Below are 22,664 nucleotides of genomic sequence, written 5' to 3' on the forward strand. Positions count from 1 at the left end.
CAGCCCATGGAATATTATTCAGCCTTTAAAAAGGAGGAAATTCTGGGGCTTCCCTGGTAGTACAGTGGTTAAGAATCCGCCTGCCAATGCAGGGGACACGGGTTCAAACCCTGGTTGGGGAACTAAGATCCCACGTGCCACGGGGCAACTAAGCCTGCGAGCCACAACTACTGAAGCCCACGCACCCAGAGCCCATGCTCTGCAACAAGAGAAGCCACCGCTCTCCACTACTAGAGAAAGCCCGCGTGCAGCAACGAAGACCCAACGCAGCCAAAAATAAATAAATAAATGTATGTATAAAAGGGAGGAAATTCGGACACACGTTACAACGTGGATGAGCCCTGAAGACATTCTGCTAAGTGAAATAAGCCAGTCGTAAAAAGACAAATGTGATATGATGCCACTCATACGTGGTGCCTGGAGGAGTCAAGTTCATAGAGGCAGAAAGTAGAAGGGTGGGTATCGGGGGCTGGGGGAGGAGGGATGGGACTTAGTGTTTGATGGGCACAGAGTTTCAGTTTGGGAAGATGAAAAAGCTCAGGGGATGGAGGGTGGTGCTGGCTGCACAGCCATGTGAATGTACTTAATGCCACTGAACGGAACCCTTCAAAACGGCTAACATGGGAAGCTTTATGTTACGTATATTTTATCACCAAAAGAAAGGTGTGACAGACACTTTGGGAATGGAAAATGAAGGGATGGAAACATACACCTCATTTCCAGAAAACAAAGGTTGTGTGTGGGGGTTTGCTTTATATAGATGACAAGTGAAATAAAGGGAAAAGAGAGAAAACTTTAAAAGGAAGGATGCCAGTCCACGAGGCTGTGGTTTTTATAGCCTCTGGGTCAGTGTCCTTCACATCGGAGAAAAGCTGATATTGCTTGTAACATTTTTAAAGGTCAAAACCAAGCGAAGCGTCAGCCTACAGCCTAAACGCATGATAATAGCAAATTTAAAAATTAATTACAGAGTCCTTCCTGCTGACACCTGGTGCCGCTCAGAGGTGCCACTGTTCTCAGACGCCTTCCACGGCTTCTATTCTCAGGAGCAGCTCGGCTCTGCCTCACACCATTGTTCCCGGACAACAGTACATTTTGAAATGAAAAATGTTCTAATTGGACACAGAGGAGACACCTTCCAGATTCTGAGCCGGGACGGGAATAAAAATTCTACTCAGCTGAGGGCAGAAGGAAGAGCAATTCAAGGAGTGTGTCTGGGGAGCCCTGAGTCATCTTCAAACTCCCTGAGTTGCAGGAGCACCTGTGAGATATGGCGCCGGTGGAGTGGGGAGGGCGCAGGGCCGGGGGCGCAGGGCTGCCGAGCACCCGTTACAGCCAAGCGCTCTCCGTACAGCATCCAATTACGTTCTCCCAACCACCCTGTGTTCATCTTGTTTCGCAGATGAGCAATGCAGCACTCACAGAGGCTAAGCTTGCCCAGGGTCACCCGTTCTAACACTCGAGCCGAGCTGGATTCAATCCTTGCTCTCCCTGATGTCAAGAAAGGAGCAGAAGACCCAGGATCCATTGCAAATTGATATCTAGGAGGCCTTGGGGAAGTATATCTTCATTTGCTCATTTTGGAAATGGGGTTAATTTCTGCACCAGTCAGTATTGAAACCAAGTGGGACCCTGTGGGCCTCCTGGGTACGGAAGCCTTTCTGTCCCCCAGTTTATTGTTTGTAGGGAATAGACTCCAGCCTCCACGATCTTCCCTGAGTCCCAAAGGGCAGATTAGAACAATTGCTAATCAGGGAAGTGGGGGGATGCAGAGGCAAGAGAGGAACAGCCCAGAAACAATAGTGCAGCCTCGGGGCAGGTCCTGGTTCTGCCTCAAGGGATGCGCATAACAGTAACTTTGAGCTCTTTACAGAACTAAAACCCCCAACAAATGGAAGATGTTAGCATTCTTCGTTCCAGAGAAGACCACCTGAGGCCAGATTAAAGCAACCAGAAAAGCTCATCAGACCACCTGAGGCCAGATTAAAGGAGTGCAGGCCCTGCACACACCCTAATCCTTATCAGCAACCCCGCCCTTGAACCATCGTCATAAAACTCCTCACCAATGCCTCCCAGGTTGGGACGCACAGTTTTGAGGGCATTAGCCCGCTGTGCTCACCCCTTTGCCTCGCAAAGCAATAAAGCTATTCTTTTCTATTTCACCCAAAACTCTGTCTTCAAGATTCGATTCGACGTTGGTGCAGAGGCCGAGTCTGTGTATTTTTCGGCATCCGTATGGTGAGGTGCTGCTGTGGTGACGTCTGTGTGTACCAACCGACACACACGCGTGCTGCCTGGGGACTCTGCTGTGCCTCCCTGCTCTGGAACCCAGGCTGTTCCATGGCAGGGAACCCGTGACTTTTAACGTAAAGGCTTCAGCGATGTTTTAAGTGACGTGGCCACACGTAACCTCCCAGGGAGTGGTCGTGCAGTTTTGCTCTGTGTCGGGGGAGGAGGGGACCAGGTATATTTGGTTCCACAGTGTTTTTCCTGATTGCTTCGCTAGGTTGTTGTCAGGATGGAGAGAGGGGATTGTGTGACGTGCACTTTGTTAAACATCAAGTCCTCTGCAGGTGTAAATTCCACATGTGAACTATAAATGTAAGCTACTAACGTATTCTCATTGTTATTATTACTGTTATTAATACGCCTTCCTGTCTTTCACAACATCCAAGAATCAGCTGTGACCGTGAACCCAAAGTGGTTGTAGGTGCTCTCTTCCTGTCAGGACAGAAGGCTCTGAGCCGACCCTGGCACTGGGACTGTGCTCTCTGCATCTGACTTCTGCTGTACTAACTCCCATTAGAGCCTTTTCTTCCTCTGCTGAAGTTTCTATCGTTATCCAATCCCAAAGCCACAGAAGCATTAGCATTTTAATAGACTTGGGCCCCAGAGCCTGAGAGCAAAACATTATGATGCAGAGCTACGGATGCAAAGGGCTGGGTCTTTACATTGTGACTGAGCACTGTGCCTTTTAAACCATTCAGTGGGGCCCCGGGGCCCTGCAAGGGCAATGGAGAGGTTTCTGGGAAAACATTTCGTGGTGGAGTGTCATTTAATTGGCTCCGTTTTTCTGTCCCAAAGTTATGCCATCAGTTGGATACCAGGGATTTAGAAAAAACACACCAAGAAAGATTTGACAGGGCTTCCCTGGTGGCGCAGTGGTTGAGAGTCCGCCTGCTGATGCAGGGGACGCCGGTTCGGGCCCTGGTCCGGGAGGGTCCCGCGTGCCGTGGAGCAGCTGGGCCTGTGAGCCATGGCCGCTTAGCCTGCGCGTCCGGAGCCTGTGCTCCGCAACGGGAGAGGCCACAACAGTGAGAGGCCCGTGTACCGCAAAAAAAAAAAAAAAAAAAAAAAAGCTTTGACAACCTCTAAAAGTTCCCAGATGTCTGTCCTTGAGGTTCATGCCTGCAACTGTACTTCTTTATTCTCTCCCTCTGCAGCTCTTTCTTTTCGCTTCTCTTTTCTAGCTAATGGTATCTTCTTATCACTGTTCTCCCCCATCGCCCACCCCTCATCCGACCTGGACGCGTGCGCACGCGTGCGCGCGCACACACACACACACACACACACACACACAGAGTTAGCTCTGAGTACTTTCTCTTTGCACTTCTCTGATAGGAAGTGTAGTGTCATGTATTTGCAAGAATACTTCTTTGGCCTCAAGCAGATCCGTGTTCAAATCCAGCCTCTGACTTGTACTGGCTGTGTGCTCTTGGGCAGTTCCTTAACCTCTCTGGGCCTAATGTCCTTACCACAGCCTGGGGAAGGCAACGCCTAGTTTGCAGAGCTTGGTGTGTGACGGTGATTCATTTCCTCTTTTCCTTCCTCCCTCTCCATCTCCCTCTCCCACCACAGCCCTGGCCCTAGGTCCACAGTGCCCTCCTCTGGGCTTCCCAGCCCCCACATGTGTCCCCCAGTCCCATGTGGGTGGCCCTGGCTCGCCCTGTGCTGGGAGGGCCTCTCTCCCCCTTCTGGAGCTCGTGGGTCAGGCAGAGCTTGGAGAGTTGGGGTGCTGGGGCTCTGGCAAAGGAGCAGCCCAGGAGAGGAGTGGCGTATGAGGGAAAAAGAGGATCCAAGGTGTCCCGCTCAGGACACAAGCTGCGTCAGCTTTAAGAGATGTAAGGCAAAGCGGGGAATTCCTCATTACTGCTTTTGGCTCTTCGGATGGGGCTTCTGACCTGTGACTCCATTCAGAGGCTGGTCCACGTGGGTCCACGACTCCAAGAGTCACCTTCACGTTGATATTTAGTCCGTGTCACAGCTCCGTCCCTGGCATGGGTTCGTCCACGGCCCCGCCTGTGCCAGGCACTCAGGAAACCTTGGTTCCCGCCCAGGACCCCTTCTGCCAGGTTCTCGGTCACGGCTCTGCATGGCATCTGCTCAGCTTCCCGTTGGGGCTTCCATCTTCCTCGCTCACCCTCCTGGGCCGCCTGCTCAGTCACGCCCTGCCCCCTCGCAGCCTTCGTTGCACCGTTAGGTAACCTGGACTTGGGGCGCTTCAGCTGACTTGCAGCCTCCTCAGGTTGCCGTTCCTGCCCTCATCGCTCCCGTCTGCTTCCAATACCCACCTCGCCTTGAGACCTCTGGCAGGAGGGGCCATGCCACAGCCCCACCAGAGATTTGAGACTCTTCCTAATTAGGCCGGGGCCTGGGCCTCTCCACCACAACTGCTCACCTTGACGGTGCATCACTTTGTTGTCTCTGGGGCATCCGATGCTAAAGAGGCCACTGGCCAAGGAGCCACCCTGGACCAGGGGGTCGACTGACTGCCCAAATCAGCCTGGTTCCGGGGGCATGGCCCCTCTTGAAGGGGTTCCTGGACAGGCCGATTCATTCCTGGTGGGAGCTGACCCTCCAGTCTGGCTTGTGAGGCTCCAGTGGGCGTCCCCTCCATGGCTTCTCTGACCCAGAGGTGGCCTCTGCCCACTATCCCTCCCCAGAAGGATTCACTTCAATGCTCCATATTCCCACAGCAGCACCCCCTGCAAGATCAGAGGTGGTCAGAGATGGGGTGGGGGCACTGAGACCATCCACCCCAAGGTCCTTGTCTTACAGATGGGGAGCTGGGGCCCAGGCCACCTGACTCAGGGACCAGCCAGGGCCAGAATCTTGTCCTCTGACTCCCAGCCAAGCACACAGGCCTCCTCCAGTGCCATCCCTGCACAAGCAGCTCAGGACTTTGCTCTAAAATGAGCCCAGACAGTGGGATTGCCCATATGGTGGCTCCTCACCCCGCTCCCCACTGGAACCCCTGGTAAGGCCTCCCTGTGAGACTGACATCCTGGCACCTGGCCGGCCCAGCCCAGACACCCTCCATGCTGGCACTAAGCACCATCACTTTACAGGAGCCAGGTGTCTTCAGACCTCCCAGATCTTTAAACAGTAGGACCTTGTGGACCACGGAAGGAAAGATGCTCTCACCGCGAGAGGCACCAGGGCACCAAGGGAACCGTTGAGTCTCGTGTCCTATTTCGGCTCATTCTGAGGTCTGAGTCCACTGCGTTAACCTAAATTACTGGCTCCTTCTCTTCTGCAAGCCGGCGTAGCGTGAAGCATGGAGGTGGAGTTAGACGTGCATACTGTGTGACTCCTCTGTTTGTGGGTAGCGAGATCCAGGTCCCCAAAATGAAAGTCACCCTGAAATCCAGGCCAAGGTCAGTGGTTGCCATGGTTTGGAGGCAGAGCCGACAGAAATCGCAGTGGATGGGATTCGTTTTGGCCCATCCCACACTGTGATTTGCCGAGAGTTTATTTATAAGAATGAGGTCCATCTCTACATCGTCAGAAAGCTGTAATTTTGGACATGGTAACATGTCATGGGGTGATGCTGCTGAGAGAAGCTTCTAGGGGCCAATGAGGAACAAGAAGGAGAATCAGAAAGAAAGAACAGGCGGAGCACCCACAGCCCCCTCCGGGGGAGGAGTGCTGCCTCTGGTGTGGCTGTTGTCCCATCTGGATGGTTTCTCTTTCTCACATAGATCCTTCCGAGACTCTGGCTGTGCTCCAGGCACTGTGCTAGGTTCTGGCGGTCCTGGAAGCAAGACACTAGAAAAGGGGCAGAGGCCCCTGCCTCTTCCCCAGCTGCCTTCTGTGTGGGTGCCCCCTGGGCTCAGGACACCCTGGCCTGATTGACCTTCTACTTGTTCCTTAAACAGTCAAGCTCATCTCTGCCTCGGGGCCTTTGTCCGTGCTATCCTCCGTCTGCTCAGGCATGACTGCCTCCTTCTCATCATATAGGTCTCAGCTCAAAGTTACCTCTTTGGTGGGGTCTTTGTTAATTAGTGCCATTCACTCTCTGGCCTGTTTTCAGTCAATCTGTTTTATTTTCTTTACAGCTCTTACCACTCTCTGGAATTCTGATTTAGTTATTGCCTGTGCCCACTAACTGGGCTGTAAGGTCCATGACAACAGGAACCTTGCCTGTCTCGTTCTCCACTAGATCCCAAGAACTTTCCTAGAACAGTGCCTGGCACAGAGTAGGTGCTTGGTAACTATTCATTGATGAATAACGTTCCACAAATAACTCTTGAGCACCCACTGTGTGCCAGGCACTGTGCTGGGCACTAAAAAGTTGTAAGTAAATTGACAATTTACTGTGCTGCCAGACACACTGCATTTCATTAATCTACGTAAGTGTCTTGTTAAGAGGGAACTGCTATGATTCCCATATTGTAAAATAGACCATAAATGTAAATAACCTGTTAAAGCAGATTATGTTACTGTTGCCAATTATTTGCTGTTCCTACTCCCCTGCCAGGGACAGCAGGCTTGGCCAGGCGGCTTACTTGGTAACTTTTGCCAGAAGTTTTAAAAGTCATCGTGTGGTTCCACCATTGTTCTTTCCCTCCTGCCGTGAGAGCACATCACATCCCAGGGAGGGGCTGGGATCCTTCAGGCTGGATCTCAGAAAGAAGATGCTGGCCAGGAGCTGAGGTTTAACCTGAGAGAGAAATGAGCTGTGGTGGTCATAAGCCTCCGAGAATCTGGGGTGTTTGTGACACAGCCTAACTTAGCGAGAGCTGATTAGTACACTGGCTATAAGAATGTTGATCAGGGAACGCTTTCTGGGGGAGGGCACAGCTGTGGTTAGCTGGAGACACCCTAATGAAGAGATGGGAGGATGCTGGGCAACCCACGTGCATCCACGCAAGTGCTCTGGCCACACACGATTTCTCCTCTCTGGGTTGACCGTCACCAGGACGCTGGTGTATTGTTTCTTCAATGGACACCCCCTCCCCCAGGTTTACAATCAGGCCCCAACCTGCCTCTCCAGCCTCGTCTCCTCACTGCTTTTCTCTTTGGTTCCCCCCATATTCTTTCCTGTCTCTATCCTGAGTTCACCACAAGAGCAGGCATCTGGGGCAATGACTTCATCTTTCCAAACCTCCGTTTCCCCATCCGTAAGGGGAAGGATAATGAGGCCTCTTGGGATTATTTTAAGAATTAAATGAGTCAACATGGGAAAGCGCCTGGCCCTCCTTAGATGTTTGTTGAATGAGTGAATGAGTAAACAAATGAATGAATAAACACTTGAAATCTGGTACCAAAGAATGATCCGGTTTATAAAAGTCTCTTTTGATTTGGGTTATTACGAATCAGTCTCCTCTGGCTTGAGCACTTCTGGAAGAGCTGCTAAAGCAAGCATTTCTGAACCTGCAAAATCGAGGCGGCGGTGGCCTCGGCAAGGGGCAGCACTCCCGTGAGTGTCATTTTGCAGCCGTTACAGCCTCACCTGCCCGAGGCAAGGACGGAGGAGCCAGTGTCAGCCGGGGCCCCTGAGCGGAGAGACACATGCTCTGGGGCAGCTGCTCTCTTCTGAATACTACTCCTCAGGATGCAGGCTCCCAGTAACAGGGCAATTGATTTCTGTACGGCAGACACAAAGGCCCACGCAACATGGGACTTGGAGAGACACTGCGACAGTCAATCTTTGCCAGGCACGGCGTTGGCCCTGTGTCTTTTTCAAAGAAGGCAGCCTACCAGTTGGCTTGGTACCCCTTGGTGGATTCTGAAAACCCAGGCACTGAAAAATGCTTCTCCTTGCCAACTAATTGAGTCACAAATGCAGCTCGAAAAGCACTTATTTGTTGCAGAACTGCCTATATAATAATGTCAGGTCAGCCCCAAATCCCAGGACTGTGTGAGGTGTGTGGGAAACATGGAGATGGGAAGAGAGAGCTAACATTTATTGAGCATCTACTATGTGCAAGGCACCTTGTAGACATGTTTTCGCGTAATTCTCACAATAACCAGGCAAAGTGGGTGCTATTAACTCACGATGCAGGTGAAGGAACAGAGGCTTGGGAAGGCTGAGTAGTAGGCCCGGGGCTGCAGAGACCAGAACGGCAGAGACTGGACTCAGATCCCCACTGTCCGACCCCCAGAGTACGATTCTCACCCTGCCGCCTCCTGTGAGCCTGCACAGCCTCCGAATGGTTGAAAGGGAACCTGAGGAGGGCTGGCCTCGGGTCACACTGCACTCTCTCGGGAGTGGGGCTGGATTGAGCTAGGTGGGAGCCTGGGGAAGGGGTTGCTTATATTGAAATGTTTGTTCACATGTGAGTAGAGGAGAGGCTGTGTGTGGGAAAGGGGGACTGTGACGGGCTGAATTGTGTCCTCTAAAAAATTACATATTGGGGTTTTAACCCCCAGTATCTCAGAATGTCTGTTTTTACAGAGGTCATCAGACTGAAATGAGGTCAGCAGGATGCGCCCTAATCCAACATGATGGTGTCCTGACAAAAAGGGGCAATTTGGACACAGACACATGTGCGCAGGGCAGACACGTGAGGAGACGCAGGGAGTTCACCACGTAAAGGGGCTGGAGGGAGGTGTCTCCAAGCGAAGGAACCCCGACGACCACGATGCTTGCCAGCCGCCACCAGTGGGTGGGAGGGAGGGAGGCCTGGAACAGATTTTCCCCTCGCTGCCCTCAGATCACATCTTGATCTCAGACTCTTGGCTTCCAGAACGGTGAGATGATAAATCACTGTTATTTTAAGCCACCAAGCGTGTGGCCAAGGAGCCCTAGGACACTAGTACAGGGACGACGGTGTTGGCTCAGCTTCCCCTCTCTGTGGGAGCCCTCAGCTCTGGCCCTCAGCTTGGACAGGCCACTGCCTCAGCGAAACCAGCTCGACCCCTGTTTGGATGGCTCGGGTGACACCAGTACGCCCGTTGGAAGTCCCCACCCCCATCCCAAGGGAGCTGCGGTGAAGACTCGGCTCTCACCCTGTCACGTTTCCCATATAGACTAGGGAGTTGGACGGTGCCGGCGGATCTGCAGGGGCCAGCTGCAGACACGGAAGAGAGAAATCACAGAAAGACACACGATCGCTCCCAACCCCGTCCCGCCCCCTAGATTATTTTAAAATTCTTTAAAATTCAGAATGTTAATAACCAATTGCTTGTGAATACCAAGCACCTCTGTTTACTGCATTTTTCCATGCCGTGACGGTGATGGGCTGAGAAGCTGTCGAATACTGCTTCTGTTCTCATGTTAAACAGCAGAGCGTGGCTGCAAACCTCAGCAGATTAGTCATTGAAATTCACCCTTTTAAAGACTGTCATCTGGGCGTAGAGGCAGACTCGGGGTGGATAATCACCACTGCCCCCTTCCAGTGCATCTCAAGAATGTGCGGTATTCTGGTCTTTGTGTAATATTGTTTCCAACAGCTCTGGCTTTTAGGGGAAGGGGCAGAGATTAATGAGTCACATGAAAATACTAATTTCCATATATTAGAGATGATGAAATATGTTAATGGCTTAAACAGAGCTAATCTACAAGATTAAGAATGTAAACGACAACTTTAAGGGCAGAGACTCCATACTGAGTTTTTGGCAACTGACTAGAATGCTGATGCTTCCCTGTGCCAGGAGAGGGGCTGGAGGCGGCACAGCTAGTGGCGGGACAGGATGCCTCCTGCATCAGAAACCCGGGGGAGGTGTCCCGCCCGCTGCTCAGAGCTATGACCTTGAGCCATTGACTCAGCCTCTCTGAGGCTCCAATCTCTCATCCGCCTCGCTCTCCGAAGAGCCATGAGACTAAAGAGAGATGTATTCAAGTGCTTTGCCAACTGTAAGGTGTCCCACAAACGTTAGGAAGCACAAGGCCAAGGGGATTTGAACAGACTGAGCAGTGAAAACCTTCTGAGATGAATACCCGTTAAGCACGACGAACTCACGTGTTGAGATGTTCCTCCTGTAGCTTCCTAAGATGCCCTAAAAAGGGAAATCCACAGGCTTCGGGACGAGACTTGTCGGCCAGCTCCCACCTACACGGCAGGTAGAAGAGCCTCTGGACCTTTGGTTCCTAAGTTGCTTGCCATTACTGTCTCCACTGGGGACCACAGCTGGTGAAGGGCACCTCCCCTCAGTACAGCCTTGACGATTTAGCGGCCAAGGTGGCAGGGCCACACTCGGCAATGGTTCCCAGCAACCCAGTAAGCTGGTCTGGGATCTGTCCAGCCACAGACTAGACGGCTGTGCTTGCAAAGGAGCCCACTCCCCGAGGACTGCCAGCTCGGTCCCCACCGCAGCTTTGGGGGAGAAGGCAGGGAAAGCCTGTCCTCCCCATGGGCTCTCACGGCCTCCAGAGGCTCCTGTTTATTCAGGGGTACAGACATGGATCTCGAGGCACGGTGGCATCTTCTGTAAGGGCACCTTGTCTCAGGAATGTAGGAAATTCTGGCTTCGTGTTTCCTGTGTCCTTTCACAGTCCCCACGAGGGGAGGTGTGCCTGCCGGCACTGCCTCGGATCCTGCTATGCTCCCACTGAGGCTGGGCCCTGCCTCCCAGCCAGCCTCCCATCGCAGACTGACCTCCCTGCCTCTTTCAGCCTCAGACCAACTTCTCAGTTACGCCCCTTCCGGCTCCTTGTCCAAAGGCTCTGCAACCGCCAGCTGACATGGTCCACAGCGGGTCTGTATTGACTGCCATCTGCCCTGTGAAAGGGACAGGCTGCTGTGCCTTCTGTGGCCCCGCATTCCCGGTGTCGCATCTGTTTGCCTCCCTCTTGCTAGTTCTCTTTATCTTTGGAATTTGTGCTTTTCACGCTGTGTATTTATTCTCAACTTCGGCTTAATCTCGTGTGTTACTGTTTCTGGTCAGTCCTTTCTCTGTTTTTGGTTTTTTGGGGGTGGAGGGAATACAGGTGGAACAGACAGGTTAAGGGTTAATAGAAGCAGCTCCTCCGGGGACTCCCTGGGACTCTCTCACACAGAGAGTGTGGACGTAAAGCAAATGCCACACCATTAGCCCAGAGATAATGAAACTAACCACCAAGAGTCACTATGGAGAAAGAGCTCCCCATCACCTCTTCTTTTTTAAAATATTTATTTGGTTGCACCAGGTCTTAGTTGCAGCAGGCAAGCTCCTTAGTTGCCGCATGTGAACTCTTAGTTATGGCATGTGAACTCTTAGCTGCAGCAATGTGGGATCTATTTCCCTGACCAGGGATCAAACCTGGGCCCCCTGCACTGGGAGCGTGGAGTCCTATGAACTGCGCCACCAGGGAAGTCCCCCATCACTTTTAAAAAAATGAAGTATGAGCATATTACTGTCATATGTAACTGAATCAAAACTAATTTTTTCTTTAGTTTCTGTCGGCTGTTTCCGGGTTGCTCTCTGTGGTTTTCAAGTGCATATTATATACTCCAGAGGCAGAGACCCATCATACAAATGAAAATTCTCCACTGCTGGGGTGAACCACTGAACGCAATCCCCAATTAAAATCGTGTGTGTGAGGCTACGTGACATTTCCCAGGTTTAATTATGTGGGGAAGAGAAACCGGGACAGTCTCTCCACCTCCAAACCAGCTCTTACTATGTTCTAGCTTTCTCCAGGCTCTGCTAATTTGGGTCTAGACATGAAAGAGGGCAGGGAAGGGCTGGGAAGCGTGTGTGGAAGCAGAAAGCTCCTCAGCAACAGGAACCAACAGCAGAAGACCCAGAAGGTCTGGGGCAGCCACTTGAGCTGAGCAGTTCTAGAAACTGGGGGCAACCGGCTGGACAGCAGGGTGTGAATGGGGAGGGCAGCTGTGCCTGGCAGGAGCTCCAGCCCCTCCCCAAGCAGGGGCCAGACAGGCTAGGTGCACCCATCTTCCTCACTTTCCCATCCCAGCCAGTGGCACCACCGCCCCCTGGGTACCCTCACCCCGAATTGCGAGGCAGTTCAGCCAGCGGTGCAAGCACAAGCTCTACACCCAGACCGACCACGGTTCCAGGTCTGGCTCTGACCCTTACAACTACCTGTGTGACCCTGAACAACCAACTTCCTTAGCTTTTCTCAGCCTCTGTTTTCTCATAAGCAACGTGGCAATCCCTTCCTGGTACAGTTGTTGAGAGATTTAAAAAGTGCTTAGAACATTGTTAGCAGTCAATGAATGTCAACCATTCTTATTGTTGTTGCTGATGCACACACACACACACCCCCCCCAGAATTCTGGAGCTCATCCTTGATTCATTCCTATTTCACATCCTCCAGTTTTAATCAATCACCAAGTCCTAGAACTACCGCTTTTTGCATTTTGCTTCATTGTTCTACGGCGTAAGAATGATGCAGTAACACTATAGGGGACAAGCTCTCAACTGCAGCACAACTGAACACACAGACTGTCATCTTTTATAATGGCATTTTACTGTTTGAATAGCTACGAATGCCCGAAGCCATAATTCTGCAGTAATTACCATATCTTTGAGACCTTTCTGCACCATCAGTGAGAAGACAATTTGAAATTACCAGCAAACACCTAGTTTCTTCTGAGCCAACTGACTCTTTTCCAAGCCTGCCTGCTGCTAAAAGGTGGCACATGTATTCTGCCATAACGATAATATGGCTGGCCTCCCCAAATTACTTGGTGTTCTGCAAGAAATAAAAATCTCTCAGTTCCACATACCTAAACCTTTTTTATCACATCTCAGAATCCACTCTATTAAAGTGAAACCTAGAACAACAGTCCCCAGTATACTGAGTACGTAATTGATTTGCCAAGTTGTCCTCTGCTCCCTTTCTCTGTGAAATGAAGGCACACGAAAGAAGAGGCTCCTTGGGCAGCCAGGAGCAAACCACTGTCACCACAAACTCATTTGGTGAGGAGATGAGTCACCAAGGTCTCCAAAACCCCCTTTTAAAGGCTATTTTTACCCATTTGTGAATGGATTTTGGAAACCCTTTAACCCCCACGTTTCTATGACACTTTATTTTCAATACGATCCATTTCCTTGTCACTCGGTCCTTTTCTGTTATTTAGTCTATAAATGCTACCTACCCATCACCTACTGTGTCGACGCATAAAGGTAAGCTAAAGTGCTCACATTTCTGACCCACCAGTTCGCAGTCCTATCCTCAAATTCTCCTAGTTCTGGATCCCAGCTTTTGTACATGTTGTTCTCTCTGCCTAGAAAATTCTCTCTCTACCCTGACCCCCTTTGCTTTACTAAATCCTTCTTATCCTTCAGAATTCAGTTTGGACTTCATTTCCCTCGGGATGCAGTCCCTGACCCCCAGATCAGAGCTGGTTGTGGCTTTACACCAGGCTCTCCCACACCGTCCTGTGCTTCCCAAATTCACAGGACTTACACATTACACTCTAATTGCCCATTTATCTGTCTGTGTCTCCACTAAACCGTGCCTCTGAAGACAGGACCGCATCCATCTTGTTCACCATTGTATCCCCAATGTCTAGCAAACTGCCTACTCATAAAGGGCACTTAATAAATGTTTAAAGAATGAACACGTGAGTAATTTGACAGCAAACAAACTGTAAAATATTTTTATAACTGCCTTATAATAAGATCCTCAAGTTCCAAGTAAAATGCTTACGAGAATAACATCTAATGAAGTATTTTTAATCTGAGATAATTACGAAGTCAATCAGAATATACCCACTCCTAATTTAAGCCAAGTTTGTTCTATTCGTTTAATGAAGTTGGCTAAATAGAAACTCAAATAAGTGCTTGTTAATTATGCTAATTAACAAATGCTTGAATTAAAATATATGAGCTATGTAAAACCTAGTTAAAATATGAAGTTATGGGCTTCCCTGGTGGCGCAGTGGTTGAGAGTCCGCCTGCCGATGCAGGGGACGCGGGTTCGTGCCCCGGTCCAGGAGGATCCCACATGCCACGGAGCGGCTGGGCCCGTGAGCCATGGCCACTGGGCCTGCGCATCCGGAGCCTGTGCTCCGCAACGGGAGAGGCCACAACGGTGAGAGGCCCGCGTACCGCAAAAAAAAAAAAAATCTGAAGTTACTATGTGCATGCAACAAGCACATAGTAAGTAAAGTAGTTTCTCAAAGGGATAGTTTTTGTTGCCTCAATTATTCGTGGGGTTTCTCTAAACAAGTAAATTTCAAGATGTCTGACGTAGTACTTCTTGGTGATGGGGGGTGGGGAGTGAAGAATGCTTTATCTCTGGAAACATTTTCTTCTCAACTGTTGGCAGTGTACAACTAAGAAATTCTACAGGCACTACAAAAAAGAGATATTGTATCCTACTGCCCCTTAAGAATCCACTGGTGGATCTCCCAGATGCATGAAGAAAGCCAACAGAAGATGTCTTAAGATTTCATACTTACTTTATGCTCTGCTTTATTTCATAAAGAAGTTTATTTGCCCAACATGTCATTAGTGGCATTTATTTCAATAACACTGGAATTCATATTTCAGCTCAAAAGTTATTTCCTTAAAGAATTCTTTCACCAGGTCAAATCCTATATATTCTTTCCCAGAACTATTAGCCTCTCACATTTTAAAAAACAATTTGATTAATCTATCAAATTTCTCCAGAATTCTAGAACTCAAGCTGTGTGAGGACAGGAACTATATCTGATTTTGCTCAGCACTGTATCCCCAGGGCCTGGTACAGAATCTTATAAATAATAGGCACTGAAAAAGACAGAGACCTGACAGGCAAATGATCACATAAGCCACTTTTCCCTGAGAGCACTTGTTGAGTTCAACAAATTCCAACTTTCATTTTGATGGCCTTGAAAGGTGATAGGAACAGAAATTACTGCACACAAGGTGGGGCATCTAACAAGAGATACTCCTTACAACAAAGTGGAATCCAATGGCTATGCATTGAGAATGAATTCGAAATGAATCATCTCTTATGAGGAATTTAAGTCTGAGATTAACCTGGGTATTCTAGAAAACTTCAAGCCATGACCTTGATTTACCTAACCAGTATGGTGGTGCAACAGAACCTGGCACTTGGCAGAAGCAACAAACAAATTCTTGTGTTAACTGTACAAATAAATTTTCAAGTGTCATGACCAGCACATAGTCAAAAATAATCAGGTACGTTGGGACTTCCCTGGTGGCACAGTGGTTAAGAATCCACCTGGCCAATGCAGGGGACCAGGGTTTGAGCCCTGGTCCGGGAAGATCCCACATGCTGCGGAGCAACTAAGCCCTTGCGCCACAACTACTGAGCCTGCGCTCTAGAGCCCACGAACCACAACTACTGAGCCTGCGTGCCTAGAGTCCGTGCTCCACAACAAGAGAAGCCACCACAATGAGAAGCCTGCACACCACAACGAAGAGTAGCCTCCTCTCTCTGCAACTACAGAAAGCCTGTGTGTGGCAACGAAGACCCAATGCAGCCAAAAATCAATAAATAAATACATTTATATAAAAAAAAATCAGGTACACAAGAAACATAACATCATGAGCACAAATCAGCAGGGCAATAGATAACAAAAACAGACCTGCAAAAACCTTAGGTGCTAGAATTACCAGAGAGTACAATATGCTGGGAAATTAAGAAACACACTTCTACATTTCTTCATGATAGGAATTAGACTATATTGTGAGCCAAAAGACAATGAAAATATTATCAATACCTACCAAAACTTGTGGTTCAGTGCTGAAGCCACTTCAGAAAATAGTTTGTCAATTCCTCAAAAAGTTAAACATAAAGAATTACCATATGACTCAGCAATTCAACTCCTAGGTATATGACCAAGAGAAATGAAAACACATGTTCACACAAATTCATAACAGACAAAAAATGCAAACAACCCAAGTGTCCATGATGAATGATTAAACAAAATGTGGTATATATCCATATAAAGCAGTATTATTCAGCCATAAAAAGGAATGAAGTACTGATATATGTTACAACATGGATGAACCTAAAAAACATTATGATAAATGAAAGAAGCCAGACACAAAAAGCCAAGTATTATATATTCCATTTATATGGGATATTCAGAATAGGCAAATTCATGGAGACAGAAAGTAGATTAGTAGTTGCCAGGGGCTTGGAGGAGGGGGAAATGAGGAGTGGCTACTAACAGGTATGGATGTCTTTTTTGTGGTAACAAAAATGTTCTAGAATAGGACAGTGGAACCTTGTGAATAAACTAAAACCACTAAATTGCACACTTTAAAAGGGTAAATTTTATGGTATGTGAATTATATCTCAATTTTAAAAAACTGTGGATTGCAGCTATGTAAAGGAAAATGTATAGCCTTAAATGCATGTATTAAGCCATTCTTAATAGTTCCTATGAAGAATACTTTCTAGTTTACTTACTATTTTTACTAGTAAGAATTCTATACTAGTTTGCTTGCCATTCCTAGTAACAAAGATATGCTTGAAAATATCTGCAAGAAACACAGACCTATGAAAAGCAATAAAGCAGATTTTAAAAGAACCAAGTAGAATTCTAGAAATGAAAAATACAATAACTCAATTAAAAATCCGATGGGAAGATTTAACAACAGATTAGACATAGCTGAAGAGAGAATTAGTTAACTGGAAGGTAGGTTGGGAAATAATTACCCTGATTCATGCAATAGGTATGCTGAAGTATTCTGTTGTAAAGTGTCATGATATCTGAAACTTACTTTCAAAGGGCTCAGCAAAACATGTTTTTGTGTGTGTCTACCTACATAATGTGTATACAGACATACATGTGTTTAGCAGCAGAGGGAGATAAATCAAACATGGCAACATGTTAAAAACTGGTGAATCTGAATAAAGGCTATATGGATGTGCAATGTACAACTGTACACTGAACATTTTTATGAACTATTCTATTCTAAAATTTAAAAATGGTAAATTAGCAAAATGGTAGCACTTACAATAGCATAAAAGTGTCAAGAACAAAGAATTAGGTCTTTAAAAAAGAAATAGAAGCCCTATGTGGGGGAAATAATGAGCCTATCGAAAAACATTAGGAGAACATTTATATGGACATAGAGATATAACATGTTCATGGATTAGAAGATTAAATTTTTAAAAATTCCCCCAAATTGATTAATAGACTTAATGCAACTTTGTTCAAAATCTAATAGGGCTTTGGAAAGAACTTGACAAGATGATTCTGTAATGCATACAGAAGACAAAAGAGCCAAGAATAGAAAAACCCTCTTGGATTCCAAATACTACACACTGTATTTTTTTTGTTCTTACTTAAGTGGTGGCTCTTTCTCAGCTCCTTCATTGGTTCCCCAACTTCTTCCTGATCTCATGTTAGAATGCCCCAGGGCTCAGGCCTTCAACTCTTTTCCACTTTCACACTGACTCCTTTGGTGATTTCATCCAGTCTCATAGCTCTCAATAAAAATCAACTACTAACTCTCAGCCTCCATTCCAATCTAGACCTGTCTCTCAAACTCACTCTCATATCCAACTGTTTACTTGATATCTTTAATTGGTTATCTAATAGATATCTGATATTTAACAAAACGGATGCCTCAATTTTTTTTCTGTCTTCAACTTTCCTCATCTCAGTTGATGGCAACTTCATCCTGAATTTTAGTTGCTTAGTCCAATACCTTGTGTTCATCTTTGACTCCTCTCTTTCTCTCATATATTTTATACAACCCATCAGCAAATCCCTAAACGAATCACTTCTCACTTTCCTTTACTATGCTCACCCTGGTTTGAGCCACATCAGCTCTTACCTGGCTAACTTCAACAGCCTTCTGATTGGCTTACCTGTCTCATCCCATGTCCCTGCACTAACAGTCCCCTCTAGTTCCTAACCGAGTTTGCATGATGAAAATCAGTTTTGATTTGGGAGTGGCACCCAGGGCATTAGAATACTTTTTAAATGTTTCATACTTCTTCAAAATTATCAGATATTATTTTGCCCTTTGGTTAGTAATTGTTGAAACTGAGTGACAGGTACATGGAGCCCTTTACACTATTCTTTCAAATAAATATGAAATGAAACGAAAGCTTCTCTGGTGACTCTACCACTTTTTTTTTTTCTATTTTCCTTTTGGCTGCACTGCTTGGCATGAGGAATCTTAGTTCCCTGGCCACTCGCCCTGCAGTGGAAGCACGCAGTCTTAACCACTGGACTGCCAGGGAAGTCCTCTGGTAACTCTAATCTGCAGCAGGATTGAGAAACAACGGTCTGTAATCCCAAAACCAGAGCATTTTCCCTATAAATAATTGAGACATTTCTACTTGAAAGGCAGTCTTAAAGAATTTAAAAGATACATGTAAGATGAAAAACACCAAATTTATTTTCCAAAATACAAGAAAAAGAGTACACATTTAAATTCACTTTGCAATATACATTAACAACAACAACAACAAACCACCTGTTCCATGTCCTACTTGTCTCAACTTAACTCTCAACCAACGGTGGCATTTGCAAGAAGGGAAAGATTTCTGGCCCTTGGTTTGCAGAACCTGAAACTTGACATTAGAACATGTGAAATGTACACTCCAGACTCAGTTCTTCTAAATCAAGGCAAAGGTTTGTTAACAATGAATCTCCATACAGATGGAAAATGAAGGGCTTCTTACTACCAATTTATCCAAAAGCTCTAGAACAGTCATTTGCAGTTTGAAGTCTGACCACAACTTTCACTAGTGCTCAATGTATTTTGAGGTAAAGTACAGATCGTGGAAGAATGAAATTCTCTTCAGTTTCAAATGAACTAATATCTAAATCTGAAAATATTATCAAAGGTGATTCTTTCTCTCTGTAAAAAATAAACCACCCAAATGAATTTATTGGTTTGAAATATACTTGTTTAATAAACCTGACAAGGAAGAATCAAACCAACAACCTATTTTTGCCATAGTAATGAGAAGCTATAAAAGGTTAATTTCTTAGTCCTTGGGAAGTGACACCACATGAGTTCTACAAAAAAATGGCTATTGAGATTGTTAGACTCGATGTGAGCACCCCTCAGAATACTGGGGAGACTGCAGAGACTTGTTTATTTGGGGACTATTCCCACTCATGCTTACCAGATGGTTACTGATGACATTAAGTTCTTGTATCACCATGCTCAGATCTTCATGTAATTTAACTATTGCATTTTTCACCTCCCTTAGAAGAACGTTAGTGGAATCATTTGTTTCAGGCTCCCTAGGCAGGTCTTTGGTTGCCTGAAAACTAGAACAGGACATAGAGGTGAAATGGTCTACATTTTGGGTGGAAAATGCTACCCAATTACTGCTAGAAATAGGACTTGTCTTCTTTTTGGCAGAATCAGAGTTGTCTGGAAGAATTTCCAGTAGGTTGAGGTGGTCATTTTCCTCTTCATCAGAGGACAGTGGGCCCCTAGGAGCAAAAGGGTGATGAACCCTGGCTGTCTTATCTTTAACAGAGGCAGGCGAAGATTGTTGATGGGACAAACTCCAGAAGGAAGGTCCGGCCAAAATTGGGGGTGAGAGATGAACAGACTTCTTTGGAGAGGCTGAATCAGGAGATGACACGGATAAAGTAGAAAAGGAGGATGCCCCCTTAGAGGCAGTTGAAACTAAAATGTATAAATGACAGACAAAGATTAGGCAACATACAAATGACAGTAATAGCTAAAATAATTTTACAATGTAAAATCCTATCTGGTCTCAACTTAAATAAATTACTTAGAATTTTATATGTTAAATAGTCATAATAAGCCCAAATAAACCCAAAGCAAGAAATAGAGAAAATCTGAAGCTGTGTTTATGTGTCAATAATTCCACGGAAATGAAACTAAAATAGGAATATCAATATTCATCTTGACTCTCAAACGTTGCCCAATATATTTTTACACTACACTTATCAGAGACAGCAGAAAAGTAAAGTATTACACGGTATTCTACTCACTGCCAGCATTTTAAGTTGACATTTAAAGTAGAAAGTGTGAGAAACCTGTAACTTAGATTCCTTCATTTTTTTTTTTTTTGACAGAAAATATTATGGCAAAATGAACAACCAACTACAAGTACCCCACAGTTATAAAACTAATCTTTTTCTCTTAATGGTCAAATATAGTCAAGACTGAGTCCAACCCATCTGAGATCCAGGACACTTCAGCACATGTATATAATTTTTTTTTTTCCACCGAGAAACTGTAAGTAAAATCAAAAGCATTCTAAGCCTGTTTTCCATAAAATTAAAAATCTGATAACGTTTTAAACTTCGCTTCAGGCAAAATCATATTAAATCTCTTCTTTCACACTTCACTCCAAATCGCTATTTCCCAAACTGTTCTGGGGAACACTGTGCTCCTTAAGATGTAAAAAGATGTTTTGTGAGAACAGGGCTTCAAGGTCAAGACTAGCCAATTGCATACTGTGCCTCCCGTTGGGGGATTAACAATGTCCGTTAGCATATTTAAGGTTCTGAGAAATCGACAGTACAGCTGGCCCTTGAACAACATGGGGGTTAGGGGCGCTGGCCCTCTGCACATTTGAAAATCCCTGTATAACTTTACAGTTGGCCCTCCATACCCGAGGTTCTGAATCAGCAGGTTCAATCAACCTCAGATCCTGTGGTACTGTACTACATGCTTATTGAAAAAAATCATGTGTAAGTAGACCCATGCAGTTCAAACCCATGTTGCTCCAGGGCCACCTGTAATTTATTCAAGTGTTTTCCAAACTTTCTTGGGCACAGAACTTTTTCTTGTCTCCTTGGAATGTCTATTTACATTCACTTATGTCTTAGGTGGTAAAAATTGGCAAATTCCAGTGCTGAAGTCTTTGTAACTAACTCTGTGCTTGTTACTTAAAAAACAAAACAAAACAAACGTATTCACTATAAGTCATAGAAAAGGGGAATTAATGCTTACCATTTAGCACTTATCTTTCTATAGTAATTTTATTTTACATATTCATGCCCCTCTAAACCAAACTGGACCTCCTGTAGAACACGTGGCCAGGGCAGGCAGCTTCTGTTTTCTGCTTCAAAGCTCTCTGAGGCCTATCTCCAGTTCTCAGGAAAGAATTCCCATCACAAAACTTTTGGGGGCTGAAATGAGTATTCTCAGCTGATGCAGCAGCAGGACACAAAAAGGAAAGTAGGAACTTCACGCACACACGGTCAAGACAGGACAAGCACACTTAGGACTCTAGGTCAGGCCTATCCAGACATTCTATCCTTGGATTAAAAAGAGGGTATGTGGTAATGGGCATGCCAATGACGAAAGCCTCAGCATATCTGTGTTCTGAGTCACACAGCGACACTCTGAGCTCCACTCACAGCTGTCATCTGACATGTCCCTTCGCCATCCTCCTGTTTTCTATATCCCAGGTCTTTCTCTTTTTCTTGGTCTACTCTCGTGCTGGAGTAGCACGTTCTCCATTAGTTCACTGAAAAAGGATGCGCGAGAAGTAAAATTTTGAGAACTCGTGTGTCTGAAAATGTCTGTGTTCTACTTTTAGGCTTAATGATATTTGGTTAGGCATAAAATTCTGGGCCAGAAATCCTTTCTTTCAGAATTGTGAAGGCAGAATTCCACTGTCTTCTTGCTTCCAGTGTTGCTGCTCTGGAGTGGGAGTCACTCCATTCATTGTACATAACTATATGTAACGGTTTTCTCTCTGAAGTTTCATGGAATTTCCTCTTTGTCCACCATGTTTGGAGGCTTCTCTGTGTGCCCCAAGGGTGACTTCATTGAGGTCAACTGAAAGTCAACTGACTTTTAATCAGGAACTCATTTCCTTCAGCTTTAGAAACTTTTCTTTACTGCTTTAATAATTTATTTTCTCCTCTCTGTTTTCTCTGTGTTCTTTTTCTGAACCTCTAACTAGTCCAGGTGTTAGGTCTCCTGGACTAGTCCTCTAATCTTGTCTCCCATCTTCCCTACATTTGTCTTTGTGCTCTACTTCCTCAGAGAGTTTTGTCAACTTTAGCTTTCAATCCTACCACTGAGTTGTTAATTTCTGCTGTTATATTTTTAATTTCCAAGAGCTATTATTTGGGGGTTCTCAGAAATTCTTTTTGTACCACCCTGTTTTTGTTTCATGGGTGCCACATATTCTCTTATCCCTTGTTTCAATGTTCCACGTTAGAAGTTTCTTTCAGATGTCTGGAACACCTTGCTGTCTGCTTATGATTAAGAGTGAAAAATTACAAAGTTGATTGGAAGCTCTGAGTGTAAGTGTGAGACTGGTCAACACTGAGCTTCAGTGTATAGTCATTTCAGTGGGTCATCTGTTGGGGAACGACTAATGTCAGTATCTTTGGTTCTGTCCCCTGAGGGTTATAGGTTCTTGTGAGAACAGTTTCTCTCTCCTGCCTAGAAGGTAAAGATCTGGCTCTCAGTGTGCTGGGAGTCTAGCAGGGAAAGGAGACGGGGTTCTCAGCATTCAGCATTTGGTTTGCATATGGTCACTTAATCCTGTAGTGTTTGTTATAGGACCTGCACACTCAACTCTACCTAGCATCTCTCATTTCAGAGACCCTCCACCCACC

The 22,664-nt window shown here is 46.2% G+C and overlaps 1 protein-coding gene across 1 annotated transcript in view; it reads right to left on the reverse strand.

Annotated features, from left to right (window-relative positions):
* Positions 1–18,572: 18,572 nt before the first annotated feature.
* The window catches only part of ENTHD1 (ENTH domain containing 1), an 80,090-nt gene continuing 75,998 nt past the window's right edge, over positions 18,573–22,664 (reverse strand). The window contains exon 5 of the mRNA XM_049693924.1: positions 18,573–19,740. Within this exon, the coding sequence (XP_049549881.1) occupies positions 19,142–19,740 (599 nt within the window). The 3' untranslated portion in view covers positions 18,573–19,141. The remainder of the gene's footprint in view (positions 19,741–22,664) is intronic.

The sequence above is a fragment of the Orcinus orca genome, chromosome 11, assembly GCF_937001465.1.
Source record: "Orcinus orca chromosome 11, mOrcOrc1.1, whole genome shotgun sequence".
Lineage (NCBI taxonomy): Eukaryota > Metazoa > Chordata > Mammalia > Artiodactyla > Delphinidae > Orcinus > Orcinus orca.